Source organism: Rhipicephalus microplus, chromosome 1, assembly GCF_043290135.1.
Source record: "Rhipicephalus microplus isolate Deutch F79 chromosome 1, USDA_Rmic, whole genome shotgun sequence".
Taxonomy (NCBI): domain Eukaryota; kingdom Metazoa; phylum Arthropoda; class Arachnida; order Ixodida; family Ixodidae; genus Rhipicephalus; species Rhipicephalus microplus.
In genome coordinates, this window is record NC_134700.1 from 296,266,844 (window position 1) to 296,292,172 (window position 25,329).

The 25,329-nt window shown below is 47.9% G+C and overlaps 1 protein-coding gene across 2 annotated transcripts in view; it reads left to right on the top strand.

Annotated features, from left to right (window-relative positions):
• Window positions 1-20,803, top strand: part of LOC119159449 (uncharacterized) — a 116,340-nt gene extending 95,537 nt beyond the window's left edge. Inside the window, exons 3-6 of one of the 2 annotated variants that reach the window (XM_075865310.1) lie at window positions 1,905-1,967; window positions 8,922-8,996; window positions 9,268-9,312; window positions 20,646-20,803. In XM_075865310.1, the coding sequence (XP_075721425.1) occupies window positions 1,905-1,967; window positions 8,922-8,996; window positions 9,268-9,312; window positions 20,646-20,741 (279 nt within the window). In that variant the 3' untranslated portion in view covers window positions 20,742-20,803. The remainder of the gene's footprint in view (window positions 1-1,904; window positions 1,968-8,921; window positions 8,997-9,267; window positions 9,313-20,645) is intronic. The other variant, XM_075865314.1, reaches the window with a different exon arrangement.
• Window positions 20,804-25,329: the final 4,526 nt, after the last annotated feature.

Sequence of the window (25,329 nt, forward strand, 5' to 3'; positions counted from 1 at the left end):
CACTGGGGCCGACAGAGACTCGAAGGGCCGAGCTCTCCTCTCTAACACATAGGTCTGCTCTCAAACGGGTCCGCTCTGACACACATGTCAGCTTTCACCTAGGACCGCCGATCGCGACGCGCCGCAGGGCTTCTTTTATATGCACCGGGTCCTACTCAAATGTCCAACCAGAAGCGCCGCTGGTCGTCAGGGCAGACTCCTCCAATGGGGTCGCCGCTGGGCCGCGTCAGACCCCCAGACATGAAGACGCCAGTTGTTTACTCGACGGGCTCGCTTGCACGTGCGCTGACTCATTGCACGTGGCGACAGAAAGGCGCCGTGGCGTGCTGACGCCGTTGAGTTGTTGATCGCGTCAGGCGGGCTCGCGGCTGGCCTTGACACAGATTGCCTTTTTCAGAGGCACGGCCGTTCGCTGTGGACTCGCAGGCATAACACCTCCTAACCTCACTGAGCCCTAATATATCCCATTTAACACCCTCTAGCTCCTCGACTAGTACAGCTAGACTTCCCTCACTAGATAAGGTTCTAGCGTTAAACGTTGCCAAGTTCAGGTTCCAATGGCGGCCTGTCCGGATCCAGAGATTCTTAGCACCCTCTGCTGCGTTGCAGATCTGACCACCGCCGTGGTCAGTTGCTTCGCAGCTGCTGGGGACTGAGGGCCGTGAGTTATTTGACGTAAGCATGTGGGAGGTAGGGGCCAGATACTGCACCAGGGTGGCCAATCCTTCTCTGGTGAGGGAGTGCGTTCTCGGCGGTGTTTCGCCGGTGAGGCCGCACCCCAGGCCTCTTAATGCAGTTCCATCAACACGCGGATTTTTTTTTTAATCCGGTTGGGAACTGCGCGGTACCGGGATTTGAACCACGGACCTCTTGCATGCGAGGCGGATGCTCTAACCACTACGCCATCGCCGCAGCTTGCACTCAGCGACTGACAACATGTCACGCAAGAAGCCATCGCTGTGACCACGTTAAGCAGGCGCTCTCATTTTTAAGTGTGAATACACTTTATAAGCGACCCCAAACCATCCACCGCCGTCGGCGGCGTCCGCAGTCTTCTCTCTATCTTTAAAAGAAAGAGGACTTGGCGGGCCGCAGCGCGACGCTCTACCGAATAAGCCACGGACGCGACGCTGATATCGGTGTCAGTAACGCGCCTTATACCCTCCCCCTTCGCTCGCTCCTCCGCTCTCCTCGCTCGCTGCAGCTGCGCGCGCACCCCTCTCTCTCGCGCGCCCGCCTTCTCTCTCAGTCTCCCGTCGAGAGCGGGTCGTGAGGGGGAGTAAAGTTAAAATCCGTTGGCACTCGCCAGTGAGTTAACGTAAACTCCCCCGTGTGATCAAATTGCGATTCCCAGGAACCATTACACCATAAAGGCACCATAGTGTGAATAATAAATATAATAGTGCGAATTAATAAATACCTCTCATAGCATCACCCCGTGTATTCGCACTTAACCATGTTCACCCTCGGGGAAATGCTTGGGAGTTTTTTGCAAAAAGATAGCAACCGTAAACTATGTTTGAAATACTGTTCGTCGAAAATAATACATTAACGTTAAAAACATATTTCACTTCGAATGTATCCCAGAAGTGTTCGGGGGTGCTTCCGTGACGTGTTTTGTAGAGCGATAACAGCAAAAAGTCCTACGGGGAGAGCGCTGCTGTATCTTGTCTAGCACGAAATCGAGACACGTTCGATAGAGTGCGAGTCTGTAACTGCACGCGGCCAATACCAAACGCTATACGCGAACACCAGCCCCTCAAAACCCAACATGGTATAGTCAGCTGAATTTAACACAGGCTCTCGCCGTACACACTTCGGAATTTACAAAGTGTCCCTCAAACTTCTTGGCACAGTGTGTGTGTATTCGCGATGCTCAGTTGTTACATTTTCTGAAATTTCAGGTTTTCCCCGTAGTATGCATGGGAATAAGACTGTGTTACGCGTGGCATGAAGAAAAGAAAGCGGTAAGTGTAGTAATACAGCGGCTTGTGCAAAGTGCCGCTCTATAATATGTTCGCCTTTCGCAGCAAACAGTTTTAGTACTACACGTTCACTGCACGAAGCGTAACATGCAGATTTCTGATGAAACTGTGCTGCTGAACAAGATATCCTAAGCTTAAAAAAAACGAACAACAGTACGGTGGAGTTAGCTTCGCATCGATGCCACGTCTTTGTTTCGATTACAGCGAGCTGTGTTTTTGCGTCTGTTGTCGTGTCATCATAAACTACTGGAGGTATTACCTGTGGCAGCTGTTTCGAGAATTGCATAGAAGTTCATTGGAGTAAGACCGAAAGACGAAGTAGTTGGTACAAATCTTTACAACCTTCCGAAGGCGAACAGTGTCCAAAGAGGGAAGATACGGCACCACCGCTTACTTCCCTGTTGGTCCATGTCTTAGTCTCTTGAAGTGCTTATGAAATAAAAACTAATTCGCCTCTCGAACTGCTCGTGAACTGCCGAGTACCTTACACCTCAAGAAAAAAAAAAAGAGCTATCTCTTGGGTCTTTTTGCGAATATTCACTTTTTCGAACGTGCATGTGTACGTCACTGATGCACGTTAGGTTTTTTGGAGATCATTTTACAGTCCTCGCTGGGTCACTACTCTCCGAAAGACAGATAGTGTGTGTTCTTCAAGAGAGTTATATATGCGACAGAAACTCAAGACTGACCAAAAGTAACAACCGGTGTTCGTTTCTTGGGATGTATAACGGCGCACTTTTTGTGAACGCCTCAACGCGGCCGTCGATCTCCACTTAACTCTAATGCGAGGACCCAGGTCTTTCCTTCGCGCTCAGAATATCGTGATCCGCTTCACTGTAGCATTGCTGATAATGGGGCCCTGATCTGTCAGCATGACCTCAATATCTCACGTGTGAATAATCTATCATCGATGTTTACTATTCTGGAGAGGTTTGCACGTGGCTCGCTAAAGCATACAGGTTCTAGCAAGTTCCATCTCACTAAAGAAAGAAAAAACAAAAAAAGAAAGAAAGAAAGAAAGAAAGAAAAAAAGAAAGAAAGAAAGAAAGAAAAAGAAAGAAGGAAAGATGTCCATATCTACAGATCATAGCCAATATGGAAAGGATAGTCGAGGTGGCGGAGGAGGAAGGAAGAGGAAGAAACAAGAAGAGGAAAGGCAAGGAGGTTAACCAGATGAGCGTCCGGTTTGCTACCGGGCACTGGGGATAGGAGTTTGGGGGTTAAAAATAGAAAGAGAGGAGAGAAGGAGAGCACTTCACGCCCAAAGATGTACAGTCAGTCGGTCACTGAGGCCGGAAACTTTTCTAACCAACATTACTTCAGCATTCAGACATGCGACAGGAAAATTGTGGCCTTGGAGAGGGTCATGGGCGATCCGTGGGAACTAATGAAGCGCTGAAAACACTGGATTGAGAACCTGCAGCAGTGTCGGGGCCGTTTGGGCTGACGGAGTATTCAGCTTTTTCAAAAGCATAAATATGGTGTCCATGAGATATCGTAGCGTCACAGAGATTTTCTGGTCTCTTTGAGGCATGTCATAGTTAACCACCGTGACTTGGTCAATGTTGGTTCGGTCTGCTGCGACCATTCGATTCGCTATGTATTGCACTGTGGTTTTCACTGTGATTGTGGTTATGACTGTGGTTGCGGCTCTGGCTGCATCTTTAGTATTACGGCCAATTATCAGTGTCCGTATGCTCTGGTGTGGACCTGTCCACAGAAATTGACGTGGACAGGTATGTTCTAGCAAGCAAAGGAGGTCATTTTACCTGTGAACTACGTGTCACAGAGTTCCTTGAATCACTACGGCGTCGGTAGCGCCGCATTCTGACGAAAGCAACAGCTTCCCGACGAGACGACTGGTCTGGCACCATCTGCTTAAGAAAGTCCTTTTTCTTCTGTATCATGGGGCAGTCATTTGACGAAGCATCGTGGGACTCGAGGCGATTGTGGCACTTGAGTACCGTGGCGGCACAGGAGTTTGTAGCGTGTGGTTCGGCGCAGCGCGAGCAAATTACTGTGCTCTGACACACGACGCTCACGTGTCCAAACCTGAAACGTTTGCGGCGTTGAAGGGGCCTTGCAATGAACGGTCGTACAGGATGCCGAAAGTGGCCCACCTTGACATGCGAGGGCAGAGTTTATTCCTTGTATGTTTGTTTTATACAGCGAGATGTGCCCATGTTAGACGTGTGTATAATATTGATGCCCTCAGCCACATGGTTTCACAAGACTGGTCAAGTCTGTGTTCGAAACAGAGATGTCGACATCATAGATGACATCAGTAGTGGTACCACGACTCAAGGGGATGTACGAGCGAACTTTTATGTCATCAAATTTCGTAATTTTGCTCAGTGTGCACAGTGCAGTCTCGTGTGCAACGTCGATAGCAAGATCATTTTTTTGTTTTTTCGAGTTCAGTCCCACATTCCTTACTCCGTTTGGCAACACCGCCTCGAGAAGCACCGAGAAAGATATTCAGTGGAGTCACTTCAAGTTATCGGTAGCAAGGTCTGATACAAAAATAATCGTACTGACTGTGGTCTTCTGAGTATATAGTTATCATGATAGACTTGCCTGAAGCCAAGGAGGACCCGTTGTTTATGCGCTTCACCTTACGTCTTTGTACGAGTTCAAAGTCGTCCTGAGGCCGTTCCTCACTGCTGAGCGAGTTGACACTGGTGTCGTCGCTGTAAAGTAAAATTAGAACTAATGACGGAAAGCGGAAAAGTAGGCCAGAAAAAAATATGCACAAAACTAAATTAATGTGCAACCGTCTCGGCAGAAAACAGCACTTTGCGGTAGGCGGAGAGACGCTGGGTAAAGGTACATGTCTACTTAGGACAGGTAGTAACCGCGGAGCTGAGCCATGAGAGTAAAATAACTAGAATAAGGATAGGGTAGATAACGTTCGTCAAGCATTCTGAATTCATCAATGGTAATCTGCCACTAACCCCCCCCCCCCCCCCCCCAAAAAAAAAGGTATATAACAGCTGCATCTTGCCAGCATACTTACCTACAGAGCAGAAACTTGGAGGCTTACAAAGAGGACTCAGCTTAAATTGAGGACGACGCAGTGAGCGATGGAAAGTAAAATTATAGGTGTAAATTTACGAGACAAGAAGAGAGCAGAGTGGGCCAGGCAACAAACCGGGTTATGAATATCATAGTTGAAATAAAAAACAAGAAATGGACATGACAAAAAGTTAGGTGGGCCGACGAGATTAAAAAGTTCGTATGGATAACGTGGCAACGGAAAGCACAAGACCAGGTTGATTGGCGTACAATGGGAGAGGCCTTTGGCCTGCAGTGGCCGTAGACATGATGATGATGATGATGACGATGATGTACAGGTCATACAAATGAAACGTGATGGATGATTTTCTTTAAAAACGTGACTGATCCCTCTCTTTAGGAATTCGTATAACAGGAAATTGAAACGTGTTTTCACAGAGGTAGTTAAGCGTGTATTGTGCCTTGTTTCGCCAAAAGGGCAAGGCACTGAATGTTACACCAACAAATCGCAATTTCACGCGAAGAACGGCAACCAACTCGAAACTTGCAGCGCACCCCTCTAGCAGAAAGCACACACGAAATGAGCTTACACAGGGTGAGTTCGTACAAAGAACTGTCGCAGCTCCACACTTAAAGCACGCTGCTCAAACAGAAAGACGCCCGAAATAGGCGCACAAGAACACAAGATGAGTGCGAACAACTGTCACAATTCTTACTCTTTCGCGTGTCAACAGCAAGCTCCTTTCGCAAACGCGACTGCGGCAGCGAGCGAAGTGGTATTCGTGCTCTCTTTCAGCGCTGGAAATTCAAAGCAAACTTGCGGTGAAAGCACAAGATGTACAAACACCTGAATCCCGAGATAAGCGCATGAGAGAAAGAGCCACCACGCCGGAGAACACCTATACCATGTGTGGAGGCGGTCGCGCATAGCAAAGCGCATGATGGCACCGTGCGCGCCCGTCATGCCATCTCGCCACTCGTGACGAAAACTCGCTGAAGTTGCGGAGCTCGGAGGAGGGCCAACAATACATGTTGTATATAAATGACACGCCATTATTAATACCAGCAACGTATGCTTTTACACGTAGTCGTTAGCGTCGCGCGCTGAGAATCAAGAGGTCACTTGTTCGACACCACACTATACGTAACCTCTTCTCGTTTTCTTGTTTGAAATCTGATATTATATTGTTGCGAGTGACTGTCTTCATTTACAGATGAGGTGAATTGGCGTTGAGACAGAGTGGCGTACTTCTGAGACGGGCCAAGTCTGGTTCACCCAACCACATAGTCCAAGCAACGCTCCACTATACTCTTCTTCTTCCGCGCCCCGTATCACGCATCTTCGTTGCAATATGTTTGACATCGTCACATCAGTGACGGACATACGTCAGCGCAGCCGTGGTATACAACAAATAAATAACAACAGATAATATCTACATGAAAGACAATCCATAAAGTGTTCATTTGGAAAGTCTAGGTTGTCAACGTGCAGGGACCATCGGGAACCAGTGAATATCTGGTAGCCGACACTGGGAGAAACGCAGCGGAGAGAGATGAAAGCGCCGGGTCGCTGCGGTCATATACACGCCCGTCTCACGACGACTCGGCGGGATATTTCGAGAGCCAATTCGGTGGTTGAAGTGAATGTGGCCGTCAAAGGTGCTTCCATCTAGAGCCGGGGGAAGGCGCTGAAGAGCACGCGTCGGCGATGTGGGCGAAGCGGTCTGATGGATCAAAGCGCAGCCATGATGACCGAGGACTGAAATGTAACGGCCGTGGCGAAGTCTCCAACAGCGCACATGGCGCTGACAAGGTGGTCGACAAGAAGCAGTTGGCTGACTGTGCCGATGCGGACGCAGCCGTCTACGAAACACCGACCTCGGCGTTACAGTGTGACTGCCGTGCCTGCGCGGGTGGCCGAGTCGACGCACGTAAAAACGCTGTGCTCGAACAAGCGCATGAAGGTCATGGCAGGCATGCTGGTCCACAGTGACTGGTTGGCTGATGCGCTGCGGAGAAGCAGTGGACGCCTGTGCCGTGGCGAGGGGCATGTCTCAATTCAAGGTGCATTGTGTGTCGCCCTTCAAAGACTCCGGAGGATGGTCATGAGACCCAGAATGCGTGGGCTCTACTGTCAGTCTGGTTGTTGTCTGCCTGCGTGGGTGGTACAAAAGGTGCGGTCTGTTCAGCTGGTGAAGGAGCTGCTACGTAGTCCTCAGTCATTGTAGCAGCATCCCGAAGTTCGGTCGTAGCATGTGGCGGGCAGAAACTTCAGCTGAGCGATCGAGGTAGATAGTGGCTGGTTGCAAGACGTACAGCGCGTTAAGGTCGGTCGAGAGTCACCTTGAGACATCGTTGACGGCGATGCCTTCGCAATCGGCGGCGAATAGCGGGCGTGACGATGTCCGTAGTCGAGGCAGGCTTTAAGGCGTGCGGCGAGGTTGCCGTCGTGGAGCCCGACCTACCTGAGTTGTCTCGGGTGGAGGAGGTCGAGGAAGACGTGCAGGTGGCAGGCACGTGCGACGGACCTGCGTTCTCGGGCTCCGAGGGGACGCACCTCTTGGTGGTGAGGTCAGTCAAAGTAGGAGCGTCGTGTTCCTGCGACCGGATCTGAGGTAGAAGGAGTCGTAGCAGGGGTGGTTACGTCGCGGTCAAGGCAGGGATGATGGTCGGCTGATACCGCTTGCTGGGATTCGCAGGAAACCGGGAAGTCAAGGGACCACCGAAGCGGGTGGTAGATGAGGTCGCAGGAGGCCAGCACCGCCGAGCAGAGGTCATCTTACAGCTGTAGGCTGGAGTTTGAAGTGGCAGCGAGATGACGCAGATCTACCGAAAAAGCATCGAGGAGAACGAAATGCATCAGTGGCTGGTCCATGACGCCATTCACCACAAGAACGGCATCGAGCTGCATAAACCATACCTTGGGATAGGTCAATTGGAACAGCGGCACTAGCGGGCAGAGTCGCAGGAAGATGGCAGCCGATGGCTCGTCGAAGGGCGCGTTCTACGTGTCACCACTGAGGCGAGCGAGAGAAGAAAAATGTTAGACAACGTCGTGAAGGCGGCCGAAGTGGCGGTGGTGATTTCGCCGCTTTATTTCAGGCCGGAAACTGAGCTGAGGCGACTGCCAGCATCCGACACACCTGGCGCGTGTGCTCGTTCTGTTCTCACGCAGCTCGAGCGAGCCTCAGCTGCGCGAGAGGTGCGGCGTGGTGGTCAAGAATATGATGACGGTGATGGCGCTACAAGCCCCTTTGAAAAACAAAGGCACGGCTTCAGTGCTTTGTCCCACACCTCCTACCTACGAAGTGCAAAGAACGAAATGGAAACTGCAGAAAGAATATGTAGACAGTTCACTAGCCAACGTGATTCAATCCGAAGTCTGAACTTCCCATAATTGCCATGGGCGTGCAATGATCGCAGCACCAGATTCCTTTCGAGGTATGTGACTCTATGGTAAAAAGCGACCTGGTTCCCAAGCACATGCTGTGGGCCAATATTCACGTGCCTCAAATAAGATGGCGTCATCAATTACGGCATCCCGTGACGACATTATGACGCAATGAACGGTAATTGTGGTGTCATCATGATGTGACGAGACGACGTCACGAGATATTATCTCACTTGGTCAAAAACGGTTCGATCTTGGAGGCAAGAAAAAACCATGCTAGCTTGGCAAAGCAGAAAGCTCTCGCACGGGGAATACACCGACTGAAAATAACAAGCTCTCGCCTTCTAGTCGTCTCGGGCGAGGGACCACACTGTGAGTTTTCGCTTTGTGAATTTGCTGACCATGTGCGCGTGACACTTATTTCTGCCGTTTTCTTATGCTGATAGGATGAAGTCCAAACAATAGTCGATTGAGAGCAGCGGTAAGCCCATCGCTGGTGTTTAAAAATGGCTGTCATTTCACCTTCGCAGCACCTTGCTTCTTTTCGCGACGCAGTGGCCGAATGCATTGGCAGAGGATTGGGCTTCGCCAAAGGAATACGGCCGGTGAGTAAAAGGGTCTCATTTTAAATAAAGCAGTTGCTATTCGTGCTACGAAGTTTGCATATAGTCGTAACCCGACGTTGCCTGTGACATCCATAGAGGGTAGGCGTTGGCTAAGTCCACGTTGTGAGTTTTCGCTGATATGGCAGCACGTTTACTTTTAAAGTCGTCCATCGAAGCAGACAGAATCACGTAGGACTCATATAAAAGTTTGATTGCACACAATAAGATGCCTTATGTCGAATGTTTCATTAAATATATTGTTTCTTTTTAGGATCTGTTCTCGCACCTTACAAGCGAATTGATACCGGATGCGCAAGTAAGTGAGTCACGAAATCACTCCTGCGATTCTTTCACGGCCCTTCCCTGTGGTCTTGTTGTTACGGTGCTCGACTGCCGACCCGCACGTGGAATCCTGGCGGCGGCACTTTCGATGAAGGCAAAATGCTTGGCTTGTGCACTTGGATTCAGGTGCACGTGAAAGAGCCCCGGATGGTCGAAATTTCGTGAGCCCTTCGCTACGCATATAGCGGTTCGGGGCCGTTGCACATTAACAATTATCATTATTTATAGCGTACCTGTATATGGCGAAGGGAAGCTTGCATTCGCCAGTGTTTACACGCGTACATGTAAACACTGGTAGTTCCATATATGAACACAACTGATAGGCGATAAGCTACTTAGCATGAGACGCCAATGTCTATGTGCCATATCTCGCTGCTGGCTTTCATGAAGGTGTTAGGGTGGACACTGGGTAGAGCACCTGTCGTGCCCGGTGGCGGGAATGAATGAGCGAGTGAGTGTGCGCTGCATGTTAGGGTGGACACTGGGTAGAGCACCTGTCGTGCCCGGTGGCGGGAATGAATGAGCGAGTGAGTGTGCGCTGCCCAGCACGAGCCATTTGTCGCTGCACCTGCGTTCCCGCTGTGCCAGGAGCGCGCACCTGTTGTTGTGCTCCGCGCTGTCCCGGCGCAAGGAGCTTCGATGCCGACGAATCTAAAAAGCTTCGCTCCTGAAAAAAACAACAAAAACACACGCATCTCCACAAAGTGAATCATGACAAGCGGGTGAACTTCCGGGTACCGCATCCGTGAGTAATCGTCCGTAAACCGTGCTTTACCCCATATAATGTCAATTTAGTGACATCAAGGATATATAGAAATGCATTTTTTTCGCCTTGCAGTTGTCTTTGACAATTCGAAGAAGATGTAAAAGATTGCTGGAGAGAATGATATGCCTTGAACGTAAATACGAGAACCCTCCGTCTTGCCGGTGGCAAGATACCACCATATTTTGATATGTGGGGTTTGTTGGGACATTTAGAGCTCGACGTGCGCGTATGTGCTACAGGTTCCCTTGGGAAGCCTCAACATTGAGGCACGTTTTAGTAAACATCAATTCATCAATACTCTTCCCGGTAGGTTATTTTCGCCAGAAACAGTGATCTCTTTCCTTATAAAAAGCTCACTTCTTAAAAAGAGTTGAAGCCTCAACATTTCCTTTGTCTGTCTGTCACACACAGATGTCGGCAAAATCGTGGAGCTCACTCAGACTCACTCGTGAAATATATTTCATGCTTAAGACTCACTCGGACTCAGACTCACCAAACTTTTTCGGTGCTGGACTCACTCGCACTCACGCTTACGAAACTTTTCTTCAACTGGACTCACTGGGACTCAAACTCAACTAAATGTTATTCATTCGGGCTCACAGAATCAGACTCACGGCTTGATCTGAGTCTGAGTGAGTCGACTCATGAGTACGTAAGTCTAGAATTAGCTTTTTATATTATGGCGGAAATAGTATTTAAAACCAATATCTCACACCATCGGTTCTCTTCCTAGCGCCCTTTGATATAGTACCCTGGACTACGAGTTTTGACTGGCTGAAAACAAGCAAGGACATTTTAAATGAAAGAGATGACCACATAAGATTTATTTATGAAGAAGCTCCCGGAGGAATTGGTGGATGGGGAGTACAAGGCACTACTCTACGTATTACACCTCTCTAATTATTAAATATTGAAATGGTGTATTAACGATATTGATTTGGAATACTTGTCAGTATACGTCGGCATAAACATGAAATCAGGTAAGGCTCACGGTAATGCTGAAGATGAATTTATAGAATAGTAAGTCGGCAAACATGAGTGAAACTAACTCCGAGTCACTCAAGAAATATATTGATGCCGTACATCGAACAAACCCTAGAAGAGAAGGAGAAAGGGCAATTGGATTCTCACTGGGCTATCACAAGGCTGCGCTGTGGGGTACCGAATCTAAATTTGTACTCCCAACTTTCCCCGCCTGGAGAGGGCGCAAGTGCAAGCCCAACATGGCTGTCGTTTGGGGAATCATGCAGCCAGCGCGCCAGCAGCCGCCACCGGTGGGCCCGTCGCTTCGAACTGCGTGGTATTTTCGGCTGCAGCCACCGTGTTGTCAAGGGTTTGCTGAGAAGGTCATTGACTTTAGCATGTATTATATCCCCCATTGCGTGTTTAGAAACACGTGTGCGGCGTATATAGAAGGAAAAGGAGTTTTGAACGCCGGGCACATCGTCTGCTGCGGTGTGAAGGAATGCACGCACAGCTTTGTGAACGCTGCTCGTGCTACGGCCGGGAAAGATCGAGCGACCATGCTCGTGCAAATCAGGAAACCTCGACTTTAACTGAACGTCGTCTGCAAAGCGGCATCCAACATATATTTTTTTTTATTCTTCTAGCTCAGCAAGCAAACAACAAAGAGTAAACCATTGCTACTACAGCTCACAGTACCTGTCCGGATTTAGCTTAACCGTAGTAGAAATCGCCAGTGACAAAATATAAAGCACCAGTGAACGGCCAAACTGAAGCCGACTGAACGATGGCATGGGCTGGCTGCGTAGGCATCCCCCAAACGGCAGTTACGACAGATGCCGCTCGGCGACGCCACCATCTGTGAAAGTTGCGAACAGGTTTATAATGTATGATCCGCCCGACTCTTGGCTAATCCCCCTAAGTGGGCAGGTGCCAATATTTCAAGAGCATCGTCATCAACACGAGGTTTGCTGAGGCACATTTGCCACTGTGCGCGTTCTGTTGTTAATAGGAAAAAAATAGATCATTTCGTTTTGACCTGCAGGTGGTTTACTACAATACGAAAAACTCTTTTAGAAGTACATCTATGTCGTATTGGTACGGATTTATCTGTGGCTGCCGTTTTGTCTTTTGGAGCCTCCATTTATGGGTTCTCCAGTGCGAGAGTATGCGTGGCTATCAGGGACTATATTGATGTAACTCATAGGTTGACTAATTAATCTGCATTAATATCCTAACGTGTCTACAACATTATATTCGTGCAAAAGCCAGACTAGTGCTCTAACTTAGGGATAAATTATTTTCTTTATTTAAATAATTGTGCGCGTTGAATCAAGCAATACAAGTTCCTTGGTGATCTGCTATATTTCTATTATATAACATTCACTATTCTAAAGCTGCGATTATTTTATAAAGCCACTCAATTCTTGGCGGATCCCCACAATGGGTATGCGCCACGAGAAATAGATGAACAAGAACTTCCGCGATTATCTATCACCTCGCCCTGTAAAATAATCATCCCTCACCGTGACAGCATTGGCGGAGAGCGCTGGGTAACGCATTAAAGGCACCAGGAAGAATTACAGAAGAGCATTCTGTGAAGCTTCGTCGAAGCCGCAGACTCGCAGGCCTTCCTTCACTGCCAACCATCATGAACCCCGGCAAGAACATCTCGCCGCCTTCGCCCAACACTCCGCGGCAACATTATAGGGAGCCTCGCACCTTATCTGAGAAAGTTGGGGAAGATGTCGAGGAAGGGCTAAAGCAGTACCGCCGGGTGATATATATAACAAGTGGAACACCGCCAGCCAGCGGAACTACGTACCACTGTTTCTTGACCGAACTGCATTGATGTGGTTAAAGAATCACGAGGAGCACTTGACCACATGGGCCTGCAACTTCGTTGAGAAGATGAAGTGCTTTGGCGACCCGTCTATGAAAAAGAAGCGCGCCGAGCAGACGCTGAGTCAACGCGCTCAAGTCCCAGGGGAAACGTGCACGATGTATATAGAGGAAGTACTGAAGTTGCGCAAAAGTCTGTAGACCTGCTCATGACAGATGAGGCTAATGTCAGCCATCTCCTCAAAGGAATCGCTGAGGACATTTATCACTGCCTGCCCCGCCGCGGTGGTCTAGTGGCTAAGGCACTCGGCTGCTGACCCGCAGGGCGCGGGTTCAAATCCCGGCTGCGGCGGCTGTATTTCCGATGGAGGCGGAAATGTTGTAGGCCCGTGTGCTCAGATTTGGGTGCACGTTAAAGAACCCCAGGTGGTCTAAATTTCCGGAGCCCTCCACTACGGCGTCTCTCATAATCATATAGTGGTTTTGGGACGTTAAACCCCACATATCAATCAATCAATCATTTATCACTGCCTCATGGGCAAGGATGACATACAGTCGGCAAATGACATCATCCGAGATTGCCGAATATTCGAGGCACTTTAAGCTCGGCGCATGTCGGCAAAGTTTTGTCGGTTCCTAACGTCACTGTCGCGAGCATTGACCTGGCCCTCTGTCCACTGATATGGCGTCAACACGGCATATAATGCGTGAAGAAGTCGATCGGTGGGACGCTGCGGCTACGTCAACAGCATGTGTTCGTCGCGCTTTTCTGCACTGTAACAACCCGCCTGTAGCCATCGATGCTGCGAGCTTCGACAACTCAAGGGCACCTGAGCAGCCGTGTCTTCATATGAACAATCATGAGCGGCGAGACGACTGCGCCCAGAGGTCAGCTCCCTACATGAGAGCGTGGGGAGATCCCGCTGTATACATTCGGCCGCATGTCGCGCGTGCATTCGGTCGCGCGTGCACCGCCTGTGTGATTGCACTGCAGCATCTGTGGACATGTAGGTCGCTTTTGCTCAGAGCGCTGTCGTGCGCCTATCCCACTGCATGAACGACCACCCGCACCCCACGCCGCACCCCACGCCGCACAAGTACCACGGCAACGGCTTCCCACCAAACTACAGCAGTGATTCGCCTGCATCTGTCGGAGCGTGCGTGACGCCACCGACTTCCCGCCGTCGTCAACCACCACCACCAGGGCGCCGACATCTCACCTCGCCTTTTCCTCCGGGAAAGTAAACACCGCAGCCGATGGACGTGAGGTCCCTGGACATTTTATTGCGATAGCAAATATATAAATGGACACTCGGCTGGATGTTGCCGCCAGCTTCACTAACCGTATATATATATATATATATATATATATATATATATATATATATATATATATATATATATATATATATATATATATATATATATATATATATATATATATATATATATATATATATATATGAAAGTGCAAAAAGAAAAGGAAAAAAACAGAAAAAGACTGGCGCGCGGAAGCGAACGTCGGTTTTCTGAATTGTGAGTGCGAGGCGTTAACCACTGAGCCACCGAGGAGCACGTCCTTCAACGTTCAAGTGGCAAGCAATTCATATCTACCACTTACCGAATTATCATATTTTCAGCATTACCAGCAAGATGGCGCAATGAGCGCGCGTCACCACATGGCGCGGCGGCGTGTGCTCTAATCTCTCACGCGTACTTTGCCCCGCTTAGAGCAGGGAAGCAACGGTCTCTCGCGTGCCCTTATCTTGCGGTGGGGAAAAGGGGAGGATCGTACGTCTTCGCTGGCCTCGGGCTTCACCTGAAGTGATTTTGTTGTAGGTACCGGGCACACAAAGGTCACTGCAATCGTTGCACAGTCTCCGTTTGCGAAAACGGCGCGCTTTTCAGACACAGTGAAGTAACAACTGAGACGCTTATTCGCCTGCATCTGTACCTGTGAATACATTTCGTGTGTCATTTGTGTGTGAGGAACGCGGGACACGTTTCGATCTTCTTTCCATTTATGCGCGTGATCTTCCAATTTGTTGCTATCGCGTTCATTTCTTCACCTTTGCGGCAAAGCTGTGACTTTTTTCACTGCACGAAGACATCCCCCCGAAGAGAGAAAGAGAGAGAGATAAAGATGCAAGGAAAGGCAGGGAGGTTAACCAGACACACATCCGGTTTGCTACCCTGCAAAGTTTCCATGTTTCGCAATAAGGTCAGCGTTCTCACAGATGGTGCTCCCACGTCAGCTTTAGTCGACACGGGAGCAGCTGTTTCTGTTATGATTATTGGTTTAAAAGTTGATGCGGCCAGAAAATGATGTTCTCGTGGGAAAATAGCACAATGTTTCGTGCAGTGAGTGTAGAAGCGTTGCGTCCAGTGGGAGTGTGTATTGTATCTGTTACTTTAGGCGCAAAATTGTTCAAGGCAGAGTTTGCAGTCTTTTACAAGTCTACTCACGACGTTATCCTAGGGATTGACTTTCTTAAAGAGGCCCTGAAGCCCTTGTTCAAGTAACCATGGAGTGAATTCACTGGAAGGGCTTATTGCCTCACCAATTTAACGCCGCAAAAATCTCAAGGATCTGTCAAGTGCGAGTGGATGAGTCACAAAGATTTCTCGCATTCTGCAATTGCATTATCTCTTCTCCCGTCCCGGCGAAAGCGCTGGACGCTAGGCAGGGAGGGATGACAGGGGAAAAAAAAAGATATAGGTTACGTGCACCTCGTTACCTTGAGCACTTTTTTTTGTCTTTTCTTCGAATGCGCGCCTTTTTCAGTGTGATCGCGCGTGCACGCATGGGCAAGTCGTGGCATTTCACGGCGATCTCTGTAACGACCGAGCGTGCCATGTTTAAATCGGCCAATGGCTGATAGATGGACTACGAGTGGTTTTTGAGCGTTTTCCGCCATTTGTGGAGAGAAGAGAAAGCAATTTTTAGATGACTGATAATTTATTGTGAACTCCAGGCCGCGTGCTGTGCTATAATATTTGGCTCGCGTGTTGTCAGGAGCCTCTACTACCGATCGGTAGCGTTTTCTGACCATGCTGAATAAGTGTTGCAGGGCCCCTGTAAAGCATGTGGTGTCATTGTGGACTGCGGTGTTGGTGAAATTTCACTGTCCACATTTTGTGAGGAGCCCACGCAGTGCCAATAGACTATTGCCGTCGTTGGGGACATAATTCTGCCGGCGCAGTCTATTGTTTGATTGCCTGTTGATGTTTGTGGTGTCGCAGCCGATAACGTCGTTGTCATGGGTGACCCGATCCAGCTGAGCTGCGCGAAAAATTGTGTTTGTACCACGTTGTGTAATTTCCACGAGCAGCAGCAAAGGCCCTCCTTTGGGTAATTGACTAATTTTTTGAGTCAATTGTTTGGCCTATAGCAGAATGCGGATGGCAGTGTTTGAACTAGATGCCAGAGATAACTTTACCATTGCGGTAATTAGCGACGACAAAAACGATACATCCAATCTAGCGTACCCCTTTGATGACCTATTCCTGAGTATGGCAAGTAACTCCTTGCCATCAGAGAAGAGGGAAACATTCGTGCGAATTTTCTCCAAGCATGCTTCCATCTACGATTTCGCGCTGAATGACCAAGCCATTTCTATACCAGCTTCATGGACTCGCCATGTTGTCAATACTGGTTCTGCTTATCTCATCCACCAGAGAGCGCACAGAGTATCTCCGTCTGAGCGAAAAATAATTGCGCAGCAGGTGGAAGAATTGCTAGCAAAGAAAGTTATTCAGGAGTCGTTTAGCCCCTGAGCAGCGCCCATTATACTTGTAAAGAAGAAAGATGGTTAGATTACCGGCGGCTGAACTCAGTTACAAAAAAAAAAAAGATGTATACCAACTTCCTCGTATTGACGATGTCATCGATTGTCTACACTCAGCCTCATATTTTTCGTCCGTCAACATGACATCGGGGTCAAATAACTATGCACTCTGCAGACAAGGAGCAAACGGCGTTTACAACTCCAGACGGCCTACTTAAGTTTAATATCATGTCGCTTGATTTATGCAATGCTCCTGCCACATTTGAACGTTTTAGGGGCACAGTACTTCGCGGCTTAAAATGGTGAATATGATTTTGCTATCTTGACGATTCAGTAATTTTTGGACGCACGTTTGACGAATACAATCGTCGCCTTGATGCATTAAGAAAGCGTGCCTAACCTTGAAATAAAAATTGCTTTTTCGGTTACTGTTAAGCTACAATCCTTGGACATCTCGTAGGCAGGCACGGCGTTCGACCTGATCGACATAAAGTAAACAAAGTGAGCAGCTTCCCTCAACCACATTCAATACGAGAACTTCTGAACTTCTTGGGCCTGTGCTGATATTTCCGGCACTTTGTGCCTAACTTCACTGATGTGTCTGAGCCCCTTTCTCGTCTGCTCAGCAAAGATTAGCGCTTCCAGTGAACGGCAGAGTGTGAATCATTTTCTGAGCTTAAGTTTTGACTAACTTCCAGGCCTATTCTTCGCCATTTTGACGCATCAGCCGCAACTGAAGTGCACAGTGACGCCAGTGGAATTACCATCGGCACAGTCTAGTTTGGCGTCATGGAGCCGCTGAACATTCCATTGCCTACGCAAGCTGCTCTTTGAGCAAAGTTGAACGCAGTTGCATCGTTACAGGGCAAGAATATCTGGCGGTCGTTTTTGCAGTGCGCAAAGTTCAACCATACCTTCATAACCACCGATTCTCCATCGCCACAGACCACCACACACTCTGTTGGCTCACTGGTCTACGTGATCCTTTCGGCCGCCTTGCACGAAGGGCTCTACGTTTGCAAGAACATATGACTTGGATGTGTGTTTCAAGACGGGCCACCGTTACGCAGACGCTGACTACCTCTCAAGGCTTCCCCTTCCCGCGACGGAATGAGACACCGACAATTTCGACAACTGGCAGGCAGCTCTGGACCCACCGTTTCCAGATTTCGCTACATTTCCTGCTGAATAACGCAAAAGTCATAGTTTTGCTTCTTTTTGCTCATCTGCCGTCGAGAAGCCGGGTCAGTCGTCTTTCGTTATACAGGATGGCATTCTTTATATGTGAAAATTTTCTGCAAAGGGGACCCGCCTACTTTTTGTTAACCCTAAATCTTTGAGATTCACCATGCCGTAAGCTATGCATGACGACCCACCGTCCGGCCATATGAGATCTGCCAGGACCTACCTCCGTGCGTTGGAACGTTTCTATTGGCGAGGCATGCGTCAAGCTACAGGTAAGTACGTCGCGAGTTGTGAGCATTGTCAACGATACAAACGTCCAACTAGTGCACCAGAGGGACTTCATTCCAAACCAACTTCGTGTTTTCCCTTTGAGGTCGTCAGTATGGACTTAAAGGGCCGTTTTCCTCGGTCGATCACTAGAAACCGCCGGATTGTGATATGCGTCGATAACCTCACGCGTTACGCTGGATTCGCTCGCTGGATTCCGTACCGACCGGCTGTGACATTGCGATCTCTGACGTCAGCGTAGCTCTGGCCGACTGGGCTCGCCCTACGTCATCTCCTGACGCCGACCTCCGACGACAGTGTAGCTCTGACCGACTGGACTTGCTCTACGCCACCTCCTGACGCCGACAAGAGCTCTCGCAAGTGCTGCCCCGTCCTCGGACTCCTGTGACCATGTTTTCATCTTTCCTAACTCTCCTATCCCCTCGATATGTCGGCGCTCTCTGGCTTACCACGTCATGCCTCTTTCTCTCTCTCTACACCTTTACTTCTATCATTTTAATCCCTCCTCACCCCCATCCCTTGTCAGCTACTGTTGATGTGTCGCTCGCTGAAGCAGGCAGTTACGGGGCTCACTTTTCTTTTCCTTTCTCTCTTGGAACCACTTTGCATGTGTGTGTGTGTGTGTGTGTGTGTGTGTGTGTGTGTGTGTGTGTGTGTGTGTGTGTGTGTGTGTGTGTGTGTGTTATGCTGAAACCGCCGTGCTCACCATCGCAACGGTTGACCACGTTGAGGACTTCTTACGCTACATCATCCTCCGGCATGGGTCCCCTCGCGCCATTACCAGTGATCGCGGCCGACAGTTTGTAGACGTCGTCGTGGAGGAGCTGCTTCTCAGGTCTTCCCAGTTTTGGCACGCCACTTTGTACCATCCACAAACCAACACAGTCACTGAGCGCAAAGTCTCTCATTAACATGCTTGCTATCTACGTAAACTAAAAGCACAAAACCGGGACGCAATTTTAGCGTTTATAACATACACGTACAATACTGCACTCTATGACACCACCGGTTTCAGCCCGTTTTACCTGATCTACATCCGTCCACCACGCACAACTCGTGACTGGAAAAGCCACCTCTTGCTGAGGCACTCTGTCGCGTAGATCAAGCGAGACGTATGTCGTGCGTCTCCTGACGGTCCCTATTTCTGGGGAAACTTTTCATCGCCCGCCTTCATAATGGTCCGAAAGTGCTGCAAATGTTTTAATTAAAAGCCCGTCTGGTAAAGTGTCATCCTGGTAACATTTACAACAGCCTAGAGCCATTAAAAAGACGAATTATAAGTTTATAGGACAACCGAAAATGGAAAATTCGTGTCACTTATAACTCCAATATGTACACCCATCATGCCATCACGCACAGCAGTCGTAAGCGATCACTCATTGGACTGCAACCAAGGGCGTAGCCAGGGGCGGCACACACGGCGCGTGCCCCCCCCCCCCCCCTATATTTTTTTCGCCATTGCTTAGGGAGAAAAAATGGCCATCCTAAGGGGTCCCCCCCCCCCCCCGAAATCAAGATGTTGTCCCCCTCGAAACAAATTTCTGGCTACGCGCCTGTTTGCAACATCCTAAACACAGCTTAGGCAAACTATACTTACTTACATTACACGATATATATTATAAATAGCCTGAGTAATAATTATCAGAAGCCAGACACAACGCCCCAATACTGCCTCGCAAGCCATCAACTGCATTTTATCCCCCCCCTCCCCCCCCACGGAGACTGAGGAGCGGTAAAAGGCTCGAAGTAAACCTGCTCTTTATTGGTCCTAGGAGGAAGATACCGTTTCATAAAACAAGCACTACTGACTATTTTTCATGTTTTATGCAATAAATTTACAAACACAAAGACAGGCAGTTGTACGACATGCATTATTCGCTAGCGAAAAGCCCCGCTGAAACCTCGCGCTAACTTGCTATGCAGTGAAGGTGAGGCAACGGCAAGCTTCGTACTATCTTGTGGTTCCGATGGAATATTTTTTCTACTTTAAAACAAAATTTACTTTTCTAAATCTTTATGAATGCTATGCAAAAATACACTAGCCTTGTTTTTACTTCGATCGCTACAATGCGAAAATTTAACCCCGCCGCGGTGGTCTAGTGGCTAAGGTACGCGGCCGCTAAACCGCAGGTCACGGGTTCGAATCGTGGCTGCGGCGGCTGCATTTCTGATGAAGGCGGGAATGTTGTAAGCCCGTGTGCTCAGATTTGGATACACGTTAAAGAACTCCAGGTGGTCGAAATTTCCGGAGCCCTCCACTACAGCGTCTCTCATAATCACATGGTGGTTTTGGGACGTTAAACCCCACATATAAATCAATCAACTGTGAAAATTTAGCCGCAATATGAGTCTAAGCGCTATTTTTTTTCCATTTTGGTCACAATATTCTGACAATATTTCTCTCCATGTTCTGAATTTTTGTTTTGTCCCTGCATTAAAGTAATAAACAACCCTTTCATTACGATGACTTCATAGGAGTGCATGCGGACCAGCTTACCTTCTGACGTCAGAGTCGCCCTCGCCATGATGCGCTACGCCCGAAACATCATGCTTCGTGGAAGGACTGGCTGAAGAAATCCTTGCAGTCGGTTCGTCGACAGGGCGAAGAAGTGCAATAAAACTGCTACTGGCTACGTTTGTCACATTAACCTTGGCATTTTAATTAACCGATAGTTGCGTGCGCATAGGCTTGCTTATATTACTTCGACGGGCAACAGAATTTTCTTCGGTGTGCGCGTGCTTACTGCTAAAAACCTTGTCACTGAGTTAGTCGACGTCGTAAGAAGCTAACATAGCATAGGGTTAATGATTTGGAAATGATGTGGAAAACGCGGCAGGCTGTGCAACTCGCAGGTTGTATGATGGTGACACATTCTAACAAACCTTATTTGTGAATAATTTTTACAGAAATCCGCGTATCATACTAACGCTCGAGGTTGCTCGCTTGCGCAGATATTATAGTCTTGAACAATGGTTCAAGCACTGCAAGAAGAACAGATTTACTTGAAGTTATATGCGATGCACGAATGAGAAAGGTTGATATGTTACTTTAAAATCAGCACAACGTTATGAGGTGTAGGTACATGACTTCCGTTTCATGATTATCATGTTTGAATGTCATTTACCTTCGTCATTTTATTACGCCACGTGATACCAAATTTAGCATATCTGGAGCTAGCGAAACGACCGCGAGCGCGCTATCAGCGTGGTATGTTGTCGAGTTCTTACATTATACGCGTGTCAGGATTATCATTTTTGCACCAGTCGTATACTTTCATTATCCATTGACGTCACTTAACACCGAATTTGGTATATGTGGAGCTAGCAAAATGGCCACAATTACATTATGAAGGGCCCAATATACTACAATGTAGCGTTGACGCGCGCGTACGCTGGGCACGGCGATGCTACGTTAGCAAAACGCGACCACTCTATAGTCTGACGCCAAGCGCGACCGGTGCGACCAGTAGGGAGCCTACATGAACGGCCGTTCATGTAGGCTCCCTAGCGACCAGTGTCTGTCGGCGCTTCCCGACGGCAACTGGTGCGAAATTCGACATGCTGCATAACGCGCCGATGCGTTATTCAGACAACACTGCGTCTCCTTCTTTTCGTGACGGAGGGACGCTGGACGCGCTGAAACGCGCATGCGTCAAAGCAACGCAATGCGGCACGTGCCAGCGAGTATATGGCAGGACCGGCGCCTGGCGTCGCAATGCCGGCATGACGCGTCGAAATAAACGCCGGCGAGCACACGCACCGCGTTGCGTCGAAATGTATCGGCGCCTTGACTGTGGCATGTAGTCATATTGTCCATGACACACATCTCATGATTATCATGTTTGCACCAATCACATACCTTCGTCATCCATTGACGTCACGTAATACCAAATTTGGCCTGTGTAAAGCTAGGGAAGCGGCCGCGAGCGCATCATGAGTGTGGAATATAGTCATGTTGTTACGTGACACGCATGTCGTGATCCTCATGTTTGAATGTGTCATTTACCCATGTCGTGCGTTTGCATCGCTTAATGCCGAGTTTGGTACATGTAAAGCTACCGAAATGGCCGCGAGCGCATCGTGAGCGTAGCATGTTGTCATGTTGTTACATGACACGCTTCTCATGTTTATCATGTTTGCACCAGTATCATACCTTCGTCATCCATTCACATCCCGTAATACGAAATTTGGTATAAGTGAAGATGGCGAAACGACCGCGAGCGCTTCATTAGCGTGGCATGTAGACATATTGTTACATGACACGCATCTCATGCTTATCATGTTTGCACCAGTCCTTCATCATCTATTCACGTACCGTAATACAAAATTTGGTATATGTGACGCTAGTGAAACAGCCGCGAGCACATCATGAGCTTGGCATGTAGTCATATTGTTACATGACACGCATGTCACGATTTTCACGTTAGGGTCTGTCGCTTGTGTTCGCCATGCAATCATGTCATACAATACCAGTTGTGCAACGTGCCATGTGAACGAAACCACCTGCAGGACCATGAAGGGTAAATTGCAGGGACATTCATGACATCTACCATGATTTTCATGGTATGACTAGTCAGATATGTTCTTCATACAGTCATGTTATGCCATACCAAGTTTGGTATCGATACCATTATCGAAACGGCCAGGAGAGCTAAAGGTTGTAGGCGGACAGACAGACAGACAGACAGACAGACAGACAGACAGACAGACAGACAGACAGACAGACAGACAGACAGACAGACAGATAGATAGATAGATAGATAGATAGATAGATAGATAGATAGATAGATAGATAGATAGATAGATAGATAGATAGATAGATAGATAGATAGATAGATAGATAGATAGATAGATAGATAGATAGATAGATAGATAGATAGATAGATAGATAGATAGATAGATACGCTCAAAGTCACCGAAGTTCGTTAAGAAATGCTTCGCATTTATTTAGTCAAAGAAGGAATCTATGAAAATATTTCAAGACAAGATAGTCTAAATTTTAAAAAAACATTATGATGCGCAAAGCGAAAGAAAATAGGCACTGTACGTCTCTTGAAGTTCAAGACAACAGTGCTGTCAACTCCGTATAGCGACCATGGAATTTCGTACTACCTCTGTTTACGACATGTAGTCAGCTATATATACATTATGCGAAAATGTTAAAGAGAACTCAAGCAGTGTCCTATTTTCATTTTTCTTTGTTGTTCTTTCTTTCTTTCTAATTACTCTTCGCTATTCTTTTTTACTCCTTTTACTTCTTTTCCACACCACGGTGCAGTCAGCTGGTCAAAACATTGGCCAATCTCCCCGTTCTTCCGAGTTATATTTAAGTATATAAAAAATATCTGTACGGATTCTATCAGCGGTAGCCCTGTAAGTATATTGGACTCCACCCTTAGACACTGCCTATTCTTTAGACTTCAGATATCGTACATGTACTATCAACAGCAAAAATTGGCGGGACGTTATATCCACAACAAATACGAATTTCTGTTCTATCAGTGCTTAATGCTTGTAATCAAGCTGGTGATTGGACAGGCTGGAGTGTCAAGTATGGCGTGGAGCATTTATTTCAAAATTACATTCCCAGACAAAGTGGGAATTCAGCTATATCAAACAATTCACGCCCTGCCAACTTTTTGCTTTTGACAGTACACAGCTTGCTATTATTCTTTCTTTGCCAATTGTTTTCATCCTCTGTGCGTTTTTTGGACACCAATATCATGGTGACGGCAAAGCCGGTGCTAACGTAGCCTTCCTTTTTACAGTTATTTTTTTTTCATACGTAAACAAAAAAAAAACGTTTCTTCCGTCTATTCTCCTGTTTAGACAGGCGGCCGTCTAAGCGCATCAGTGGTCATGCTGATCCTGAGGGGGAATATATTAATCGAAAAGTTGGAATTTACAAATAATTCTCAAAGTCGGCTAGATATCACTGGCTTTTCTTCTTATAAATGAGGCCATATTCCCAAATCACCTAGCCATATACTCGAAAGTCCGTAACCGTTGGCTGATTTGAGCATCGTATGCTGCACACTTATTACCGTGGCCGCCGCGGGGGGGGGGGGGGGGGCGTCATGTGGCCGCGCGCTCAAACTGAAAGTGGCGTGTTGGAAGTAAAACTGAAAAGAATGGGCTCGAATCATGATGCACATGGACTTATCTTTTTTTTTTTTGCTTCCTTGCGTTGTGGCTTCATGTCAATTGTTCTAAATGCCACCTCAACAGCATTACAGCTACGTACATGTCCCTTCTTCAGGTTCCTTGCCGAACAGAGTTGGAGTCTCCCCACAGCCTATATGTTACAGCTCTACAGGGTTATGTTAACTGGATTCCTGTTGTACAACCCAACGTTTCTAGACTAGTCTAGAAACGTTGGTACAACCTACCTAAAATATCCAATACTTCCAAAACTAACCCGCATCGGATCCAGGAATCTAAGCCCAGACTCTTAGAGTATGTCGTTGTTAACCACGATGCGCGTCAACGGCTGAATCAGTTGCCATTGCTCAGTACTATTTGATCACGACACACATCACCGTTGAAAAGGTGCGTATTTTCACCTCAATCAACATGCCAGCTTCCCACTACCTGGCGACCTTCGCTACTGAAAGCATGGCCCCCGAGATGGCCGTTGCTCGGCGGGTTTCTCTCTGGCCGTCCCAATCACACGGAGAGAGCGTGTTCCCAGAGGTGGGCGTGGCCCGCTCTCTTCTCCGCACCGCGGCGCTCCTTCGTATAGTTGAAAAGAATGCCGCGCTAGCGAAGAAGCTTGCATGTGGCGAGAAAAAAAAAAAAAATGTTTGGCGCTTTTGTATAACTTCGCACTCGTTTGGGAATGTCCGGTCATGGTGTACGAAAGGTAAACTCAATTCTTGGGCGCATATATTCTCAAATGGCCTTTCTTGCTCTAGATTTGCGTCGCCCATATTAGAGCATTTATATTTACGATGCCTCTGCAAGAGATCTGCATGGGCTAGAAACCTATTCCGAAATTTTCAGGCTTTACAGTATGGAGGGAACTGGCGAAAAAAGAAAATGACAGTCTGATTACCAAGCGCAGTCAGAAGAGTACCACGTTCTACGCTCACGGGTTACACTCAATTAAAAGGGTGGCCTTTTCTTTCTTTTCATGAAACTAGCACTGCATTTCATTCTA